Below are 9464 nucleotides of genomic sequence, written 5' to 3'. Positions count from 1 at the left end.
AAAGAAATAGTGCTCAAAACAAGTAAAGAAATTTTCATTCTTATCATGAAGAAGAGATAGTATAGTGTACAAGGAAAAGCTGAAATCAGCCTACGTCGAAGCCTACTACATAAGCAAGAAAAAGAAAAATACAAGAAAGCTGTAGAAAGCCGAGGAGGTATGTCGGAGGAGAGGTTGGCTACAGCTCCGAGACCTTATTCTTCCCCCGCATCTTTGCCTGCCCATAACTCAGGCAGCCAAAGAGACCCAACTTGAACCTGACACCGTTGAAGAAAAGGTGTAGGGAGTTGGAGGTGGTGAGGCTTTCTCTAAATATACGCCCACCGCAAAGCAGAGGCGCTGATGGAGGAAAACCCTTCTTCTGCCGCACCAAAACTCTGGCATGGACAGAACCTGCTTCGGATTTTGACTAAAAGAGGGGAAGATTCCTTTCCCTCTCGGTGGAGATGGAGTGCTCTCCTGAACTTGTGCTTCCTGTGCCCATACCTTGCTGTTATAAGCCTCATGAAGACACGGCGCTTCCGCGGCGGAGGAAGTTCTTTATTCCCAACCCTCGCCTTCAACATGTTGTGCCAAGAAAGGAGGACTCCGGATATGGGAGGCGTGATGTAAGAGAAAGCTAAAAGAAGGGGTGTATATATAAAGCAACCTTTTTCTCCCTCCTATTTATTTGAAAAGACAAGACGATGTCAGTCAACTCACGCGGCGTCCCAAGGAGCACTACAGACAAAGTGGTCTTGGCTCAACTTCCAACGTCAACTGCAACTAAGAGACTCGAGGGGCCTCGTAAAGGCGCGCCTCGATCCTTGGGACGTCAGTGAAATACCGCATGGCCAGAGGCTGCAGAAATATCTCTCAATCTGCGGGTCCATTGGATTCGCGGCCCAGGCCCGCTTTGCGTGGAGGCCCAGGGACACCCTGTTCGGCACCTAAGGCTTGCATGGTCCTCGGACTCAAGCTAAAAGGGAAAACCAAGTACTGATGCAGACATTGGTCTTGGACAGAACCTAAGGCTTGCATGGTCCTCGGACTCAAGCTAAAAGGGAAAATCAAGTACTGATGCAGACATTGGTCTTGGACAGAACCTAAGGCTTGCATGGTCCTCAGACTCAAGCTAAAAGGGAAAACCAAGTACTGATGCAGACATTGGTCTTGGACAGAACCTAAGGCTTGCATGGTCCTCGGACTCAAGCTAAAAGGGAAAACCAAGTACTGGTGCAGACATTGGTCTTGGACAGAACCTAAGGCTTGCATGGTCCTCGGACTCAAGCTAAAAGGGAAAACCAAGTACTAATGCAGACAATGGTCTGGGACAGAACCTAAGGCTTGCATGGTCCTCGGACCTAAGCTAAAAGGGAAAACCTAGTACCGGTAAAGACCCAAGTCTCGGACTCAAGCCTAAGAGAAAAGTCAAGTGCATAAGATAAAACGCATAAGTCCTGAACAAAGCCCAGGTTTTGCAAAGTCCTCGGACTCAGGCTTCTTGGGAAATCAATTGCCTTAATGAAGAAATTTTTCGGCTTAAATAATGGAAAGGGTTAGGGCTTGTGTGTCATGGAGATGGCAGAGCAACCTAATGATCGTCAACCTAAGGAGGCCATTCATCCGATGGGTAACATGTCCTCGGAAAAATACTTCTCACACCTTATCGAGCATTCAACACCCATCACTGCTAACTTTAAGATAAGTCTCATTCTTCGCTGGTCGAATTGTTATGTTGAATAGTAATCTCTTTAAAGTTATCGTGGCATTTTTTTTATCAAGGATTACTTTAGCCTTAGTTATTATTGATTGAAATGCTATATTATTATGCCGAGCAGCGCTTTCACACTTGTTAAAATATATAAACAAGACATAAGAAATAAAGTAACACTGACTTTTATTAATATGAAAATTTGTTACAACGTACAAAGAAGGGCTTAAACAAGCCTATACAAAAAATGAACTGTTAAAACAGTAACAATATCCGTAATACAAATAAGTAAACCATAAGGTGCCTTCTGTGTTCGCCTTCAAAGTCTTTCTGAAATCTATGCCTCGGTACTGCTCATATCAGGAGAAGATCCTTATACAAAAATAATGAAGGAGAAGGAAGACGAATTGGAAGACATGGAAGCACTTCAGCAAGCTCTTGTTACTGAAGAATGCAAGGGAAAAAGAAGATGGAGGACATGAGCGGGAAGGAGGAGAAGAAGAGTGAAGCAATGAAAAGAAAGTAAAAGGAGCAAAAGAGGGAGAAGGGGAGCCTTATTAGGTATGCTCGTGAGAGAGCAGATGGAGATGACAAGGGAAGTTTTCGACTCAGTCACACCAGAAGTGGGGTGTGACGAATCCCTGCTTCGGATTTTGGCTAAAAGAATGGGGAGGCAAATCTTAAGCCTCCGCCATCCTTGCCCAGACCGAGCCATCTCGAGTTTTGTTGGGACATGGCGTTTTTGGGAAAGGAGGGATTTGTTCATGGTGGATTACTGTGAAATAAGTATTATAGAAGTGGGCGTAACCGGAAGGAGGAAATGGACTCTGGGAAGAACGTGAGGGATTCTGATATGAAAAGGTCACCCCCTGTCTTCTCTCTTTATATAGGGGACGAAGAAGAGGGTATGTGACACATTCGGACCCTCAGGGAAATCCAGAGTATGATGCGTCGTTTCGCTCTCCCACACCATCAGTAACCGTTGCATCTGGAAGGTCTCGTAAATGGTAAGGGATTAAAGGCACGTTGCGGATAACCACGCGGCATAACGGCAACGTACGTAAATCCAGGAAAAACGGCTCGTAGACCGGCACAGCCCTCGTGGAGGTGAAGAGTCACCAACGTGGATCAAGGGCCGAATTAAATGAGCCGCAATTAAAGCTCGCAATTACCGAAACCCACCTCTCCAACCAGGACGTTGGACAGCAGGGTTTCGAGGGGCTATTGTGGGGGCCAAGAGTCTATGGGCCCGGCTTGCTCGCTTATAGGGAGTCCACAGGCCCCCAAACTAAAGGAGACCAGGGCCCAAGCCCAAAAACAATGAGCCCGATGTGGTTCAAGGGCACGTCCGAGGACCGCTCCGTCCTCGGAAAGCCCAGAACCCCATTAACGAAAATGGGATGCAGGCAGACTTGAAAGATCAGAAAATATCTCACGGAAATAGTCCTTAATACCCTTCATTGACATGACACCGCCCCAAACAGATCCGGATTTTTAGGCTTTATGGACCATCTCCCACAACTCAGGGATTAGACTGATGGGACAGATATCTGCCCCGGAAAGATCGACCCTACACGTGGACGAAGGACAACGAACGTAGGCGAGTATAAAAGAGAATGTTATGTGACCAAGAAGGGGGGTCTCCATCTAGCTTCTGGAGAAAGGCTTGAAGAAAGAGAATGTCTGGATAATACACGCCGGACACCACGTAAAAACCCTTCGACGGGTAACCGGGGACAGCGCCAACGCTCCTCGAACATGATCTGAGGAGCCAAATCCTCCTAGATACAAGATTGATGGGCCCGAATATTCAGCCCAAAGCTCTATCTCATATCAGTTCACCTGTAGTCCGACTCGAAATGTCGCCCCGTGCCCCAACGCTGGCCTTTCAAGCCCACTCTCTACAAATATTATTGTGAGGGACTTTCCGTGTGCGAGCCCAACGTCGATGTCGGACCGTTAAAGATTTTGTGTCCTTACAGAAACCATAGTACTTTTAGCCATCTTTTTTTTTTTTTTTTTCAATTTATCCTGTCCAACAATCAGAAAGGGAACAAAAACAAACGAATGCTTGGGTTTTGTTATCATGATTTCACAAAATGACAGAGCTGTCACTGCTGAGTTGTATATAGACAAAAAACTTTAGTTGTATCTATGGCCCAAAGAGAAAGTCCATCCAAGTTGCATCACAAAAATTCCTTGTAATAACGGTCGCCAAGGGAATTATATTTAAAAAAACCTTGAAAAATATAAACCGAAAAAGAAAAGAGATGAAAATATAGGTCCACCATTCCAGAGGCCATTGCCTGGCTAATACGATATTACTTTGTCTTTGTAGTGTGGAATTTTCTTCTTATCCAAAAACTCACAAGATAGATTTTTCATTACACCTTGTGTGGCTTCAAATTCCACTAACTTAAACCTAACTCTGTCTTCTTTTGCATTTTCCTTGTCAACGTTTTCCTTGTCAACATTTTCCTCCTCATATTGTTCATACTTTTCATGACCAAAAGCTTTGGAAACTTTATTAGACTCAACCTCAAAATCTCTCTTGCAACATATTCAGGAACTCATACACCTTGATTACCCTCTATAGTTCACAGCTCAACAGAGCTGCACTAAGATTTCCCGCCAATTATATATTTGAATTTTCTGCTAATTACATTGCTATCAACAAAAAATGGAGAGATTTTCACAAAGAGAGAGTGTTCTTTTGGGGTATAGTCCTCAAAGAGCATTCACAAACTCCAACTCTTCACCCGACAAAAACTCGGACTTAGACTTTAATGATGTGTTTGGCGGGCCACCAAGGCGGTCATCAATACAAGAGAAGCGGTATAATTTCAATGAAGCTAAGGATACCTATGGACGTAGTGGGGAAGATGAATCACATTCATGTCGTATTTCATGGCCTTGTCATGGTGAGAAGCCAGTGTTTGGGGAGGAAAATTTGAACAGAAGGCGATACCCGAGTGAGGATTTCTTCAATGACATTTTTCGAGGTGATGAATCTTTGACTTCTACTCCAAGGAAGCGTGACAGTGATGTTTTTTCTTCAGCCCCAGGTTCGCGGGTTTTGAGCCCTGCTCGACCCCTGCCACCCAAAGCTGAGCCCTTTGGGAGTTCATCACTCCCTTCCCAATTCAGGTTTTGGTTTTACTACGAGGATTCTTTCAGTTGTTTTTAGAAAATCTTAGGTATAAGATAGCAAAAAGGCATGAATTATGGTTAAAAATAGCTTCTTTCTTTTTATCAATTGTAGTTCTTTCCGTCATTCTTCCTAATGACCAAACAAAGGACTTATTAGTTTCATGAAATAGATATGTTGATTATCTGTAAGAGATCATGGAATGGGATCTTTATGTTCTCCCGAAATATTCTTTATTGCAGTAGTATGATCCACAGTTTGCACGACTTCAATTTCCTCCCACCCAGAATCTATGCTGATTTTCAATTGATATGTGATATGTCCATATGATTATGGCTATATTGAGTTGAGTTTCTTTCTTCAATTATTGTTATACATAGTATATTTTCATAAATATTCTGATTTTTGTGCATGTTTTCCTGTGACTTACTACAAACTATTTTTGATTCCATAGCCTTCCTGCCAAATTGACCAAAGGGATGGACTTGCCGGTGTATGGTTCCACTCCTCTTAGTCCATCTAAATGCAAGGATGGTGCATCCAATGGAATTAGCTCTTCTTCTTTTTTGAGTTCGAATCTTTCTAGATTTTCAAGCCAATCAACCCAAAGCCAAGAAGAATTAAAAAATGGTATTCAATCATCTTATAGCCAAAACCTTTTATCCCAGGAGATCATTCTTAACAATGAGGAGTCATCAAATTTGATTAAATCTGATAAAAAAGACACGGAAGGCAATATTAAAAAGGATTCAAAAATCTCTGAAGCTCCAACCGACAGCAGTCAATTCCATTTCTCAATATACAAATGGGCTTGCAAAGGAGTGCCATTGATGATTCCTTTTAGAGGGAGTAGTTCAAGATTAAAAGAACCTGTGAAAATGAAAAGATCCCTAAGCTTGAATGGACGGATAGAAATCGAGAGTAAGGTGAGGGAATCACCTTTAAAGTCCTATAAGATGGAACACAACAAAGAGGAAAATGACTCAGTTCTTGATACAAGCGCTCAAGATGGAGTAGAGCCATGCCAAAATGTTGCAGAACCAATTCTTCTTACAACTGAATTAGAAACCCTGAGCAGCCTTCATAGTGTTGTTGAAGATGTTAGTGCTGATACCATGATGCGTGATATAAGAGAAGAAATAAAACATCAATCTCTGTCCAAGATAGATTTGTGTGATAATGAAGTGAAAGAAATTACTATCCTTACAAAGGAAGTTCACAAGCCTGAGTTGAAACCCCTACGTTCTCTACTATTTGATAACGACTATGAACAAGGTAATTGTGTTCTAGATCAACCGCATTGGTGCAAGTATATTGTCTCTCATACCACACCCATTTTCTTTTATTGCAGGCAATGAACGAATCACTCAAAGAGGCAAAGGTAAGGAAAGCACAATTAAAAGTGCAAAAAATCCCTTGGCACTTGTTGATGAAAGTAAAAATGTAAAGAAGCAAGATGGAAAAAGAACTACTCTGAATGATGTAGAAGTGGATAAAGCTAGTTTGCAAGATTCGCCTGTTTACTCAGGTGGAAATCTTGGGAGGAATAGAGTTAAGGGAAAGGTCAAAGAATTTGTTAAAATGTTCAACCAAGAAGCTCCTCCAAAACCCAATGACAATATTGACTCTCGAAGTCAGAGTTCTAGATGGAAGAAGAAAGGCTCTTATGGTGCAAGGAATGAAGTAAGTGTTAGCAGTACCAAAACTGGATTAGAAGTGAAAATTCCCAGGGTCCATGTGAGCAACACAGTCCCAGAAGCTTCTATCATGGTAAATTTAATTTTTACTTGGCCAGGGTATTACAGAAAATTTTGTTGAAAGTGAAAGTGAAAATTTTAATATTTCTTATCATCTTCTCAGGCAGATGAACATCTGAAAGAGTTAGAGAGAGAACATTCTTCCATAAAAACCACCAATAATATATTTAGTGATGCCTCGTCGCAACTGAAGGATAACTCATCAGCAAGTACCGGTTAGTTTTCATAATCTTTATCAATGTAGTAGTGAGGCATAGCTAATACATCAAACAGGTCCAAGTTGAGAAATTATGAGGTACATGTATAAGCAATGCTTTCTCATAACATGGTGAGATGTCAGAGCCACATGTATTATTTGCAATGTCTTTTATCAGTAATTTAAGGCCAAATGGTAGAATGAGTTGGTTTGATGCATTAATCCAATTCCTTTCAAATGCACTATTTTTGCTGAAAGTCTACTATATCATGCTTCCACATAGGTGTATAGTAAACATGTAAGCAGAACTGGCAGAGCAATGTGCAACATGAACTTTCTGGATTGTGCTCTCCAATTTATATATATACTTGGTGTCATTTGTGGTTTCTGTTTTTGAGCAGATCCATATTATTGGACTTTTTTTACATTGATTTAATTTGGGAACCAAGTACCTAATTCAAAAGATATATGTAACACATCCATATATTTTTGTCAGCATCAATTCCTAATGGCTCAATGGCTACAGTTGAAGACACAGACGATTCCTTCCCAGGGAACTTTCTCGTATGTGATTTTTCCATTCAAAAGTTTATTCATATCTTTTTAACTTTGGTAAACTTATAATGGTTTCCACATTAAGTATATATTGAATCTGTTCAATCTGTCTCCTTATCAAAAATTAGAAGAGAGAGAGACAAAGGGAGAATCTCTTCAATCAATCTTACATAGTAGTTAAATGATACAAACAATTTGATTAAAATTATGTGAATTCCCATGTTGATACCAGTCCACATATGCATCTTACCAAATTAATATAGTAAAAATTTAATATTAAGCGTGCATATCTCAGGAAACAAGGAAAAAGCATAGCATATATTTTCTATTGGCACAAGCTAATTTTTTTTATTACATTTGCTGAGGAGCTAGTTTACTTGGGCTTGTTGACAGATAAAGGAATTAACCCAAGGCGAGAATGAACTGCCACAAAGTGACAATAATCACAAAGAAATCCAAGTAATGTAGAACAAGCACAGAAGAACCATATAGTTGCTTTCAAATTTTTAAGGTGGCAATAATTGTATAATTTCATGTTAAGCAGGTTATTGATGCTAAAATACGACAGTGGTCCAATGGAAAGAAAGGAAATATACGCTCATTGCTATCAAATTTACAATATGTAAGTATAAATGGTTGTCATCCAACTGGCTTCTTGCTTTCTGTCTCTTCTCTGTCCTATCTGAAGTATCGAAAGAAAGCTCCTTTGCACTTTAACCTTGACTGTGACCAGGGAGATTTTTTTTTTTGTATGCTTCAAGTCATTTTTGTTCTGCCACTTATTAGAATATTTCTTACTGGCAAGTTTAATTCTCTTGATGTCCATGCTATGTAAAGCCTTAGACACTCAAACCTGATGCTGATCATACATGCAGGTTCTTTGGCCCGAGAGCGGGTGGAAGCCTGTACCTCTTGTTGATATAATTGAAGGAACTTCGGTCAAAAGAGCATATCAAAAAGCTTTACTCTGTCTACATCCAGATAAACTACAGCAGAAGGGTGCTGCTTCGCATCAAAAATACATTGCAGAAAAAGTTTTTGAGATTTTGCAGGTAAGTTACAGTCTTGTGGTATTTTTTCTCATACAAACTTCCTTTCCCCCATTCAAGGTTGGTATCTGATTATTTTTTACAGAACTGCCAATTGAAAATCTACTTCTGCCCATCTTACTCACTGGACCCTCGAAATATATTGAAGTGTGCTAGACCTCATTCAGATTTTACAAAACAATCTTACCCCCCCTTTGATCATTGATCCATGACCATCCATCCTTCATGTCTTTATTCTAATTGCAATGTATGAGTTTCTTGGAATTAGGTTCTTCATAGGAATTATCAAAATGCATCAATAATGATCATACTCACTGAAGCCAATTACTTAGTCAGTGTTGCACATTACACAAAGAGCAATGTGTTTCACTACACATTACTTAGTAACTGAAAGTTCTTTTATGTTCGTCGCTTATACAAGTAATACAACAACTAAGCATTAGTTCCAATTTTTTTGGTTATGTGTCCCTTCTAAACATCTAAAATTGCAAGACAAATTTTGTTTCTGTGTCATATCCATAGAATTGAGACAGATTACTGAGTGTATCTTTTTTTTCAATTCAGGAGGCATGGACTCATTTCAACTCACTTGGTTCATTATGAGTTCTCAGTCCTCTATGGCAATAAGTCTGTCAATATGGACAAAGATCAGGTGCTCAGAATCAGGATGTCTCCACGATTAAATCCAAACCGTAATATAAATACTGTTTTGACCATGGATAGGTTGTATAAAATTGATGCCATAAGACATTTCAAATGCCATACTTTTCTTATACTCGTGTTTGGAGCACGTTGAAATTTCTATTTTATGGAACCAAAGTTTATAATAGATGGTATGATGTTACATGAGAGAATTTTATTTGTGCTGAAGACATTTTTTCTTTTGACCAAGTTGTGTTGAGGACTTTAGTGACTGCTGGATTGGACCTTTCTTTCTTTTAGCAAGTAGATTGGAGGTTGTATAGTTTGCTTTCTGATTTTGATTCTTTTATCTGGCTATTAGTTTTGATGACTACTAGTTGACAGGCATGCCTGAATGGGCTGGTACCCAAAATGATGTAATTTG

The 9464-nt window shown here is 40.1% G+C and overlaps 1 protein-coding gene across 2 annotated transcripts; it reads left to right on the top strand.

Annotated features, from left to right (window-relative positions):
• The first annotated feature begins 4088 nt into the window (after positions 1–4088).
• LOC126712192 (J domain-containing protein required for chloroplast accumulation response 1) lies at positions 4089–9252 on the top strand. Of its 2 annotated transcripts, XM_050411417.1 has the most exons (9): positions 4091–4840; positions 5296–6116; positions 6193–6611; positions 6702–6813; positions 7291–7358; positions 7743–7808; positions 7894–7971; positions 8225–8401; positions 8963–9252. In XM_050411417.1, the coding sequence occupies exons 1-9, from the start codon at positions 4374–4376 to the stop codon at positions 8999–9001; spliced, it is 2247 nt and encodes a 748-aa protein (XP_050267374.1). In that variant the 5' UTR covers positions 4091–4373; the 3' UTR covers positions 9002–9252. The 2 variants fall into 2 exon arrangements, with proteins under 2 accessions (XP_050267375.1, XP_050267374.1); XM_050411418.1 differs by lacking the exon at positions 7743–7808 and having other exon boundaries at positions 4089–4840.
• The last annotated feature ends 212 nt before the right edge of the window (positions 9253–9464 follow it).

Source organism: Quercus robur, chromosome 2 (assembly GCF_932294415.1).
Source record: "Quercus robur chromosome 2, dhQueRobu3.1, whole genome shotgun sequence".
NCBI lineage: Eukaryota > Viridiplantae > Streptophyta > Magnoliopsida > Fagales > Fagaceae > Quercus > Quercus robur.
The sequence above is the reverse complement of the archived record's forward strand: the minus strand, read 5'-3'. Positions and strand labels throughout refer to the sequence as shown.

Excerpts from the sequence above, each read along its gene's own strand:
- LOC126712192 (XM_050411417.1), top strand. The coding sequence starts at position 4,374 with ATGGAGAGATTTTCACAAAGAGAGAGTGTTCTTTTGGGGTATAGTCCT. Across the intron at positions 6,117-6,192 it reads TGATAACGACTATGAACAAG|GCAATGAACGAATCACTCAA; the intron begins GTAATTGTGTTC and ends CTTTTATTGCAG. Across the intron at positions 7,359-7,742 it reads CCTTCCCAGGGAACTTTCTC|ATAAAGGAATTAACCCAAGG; the intron begins GTATGTGATTTT and ends GCTTGTTGACAG.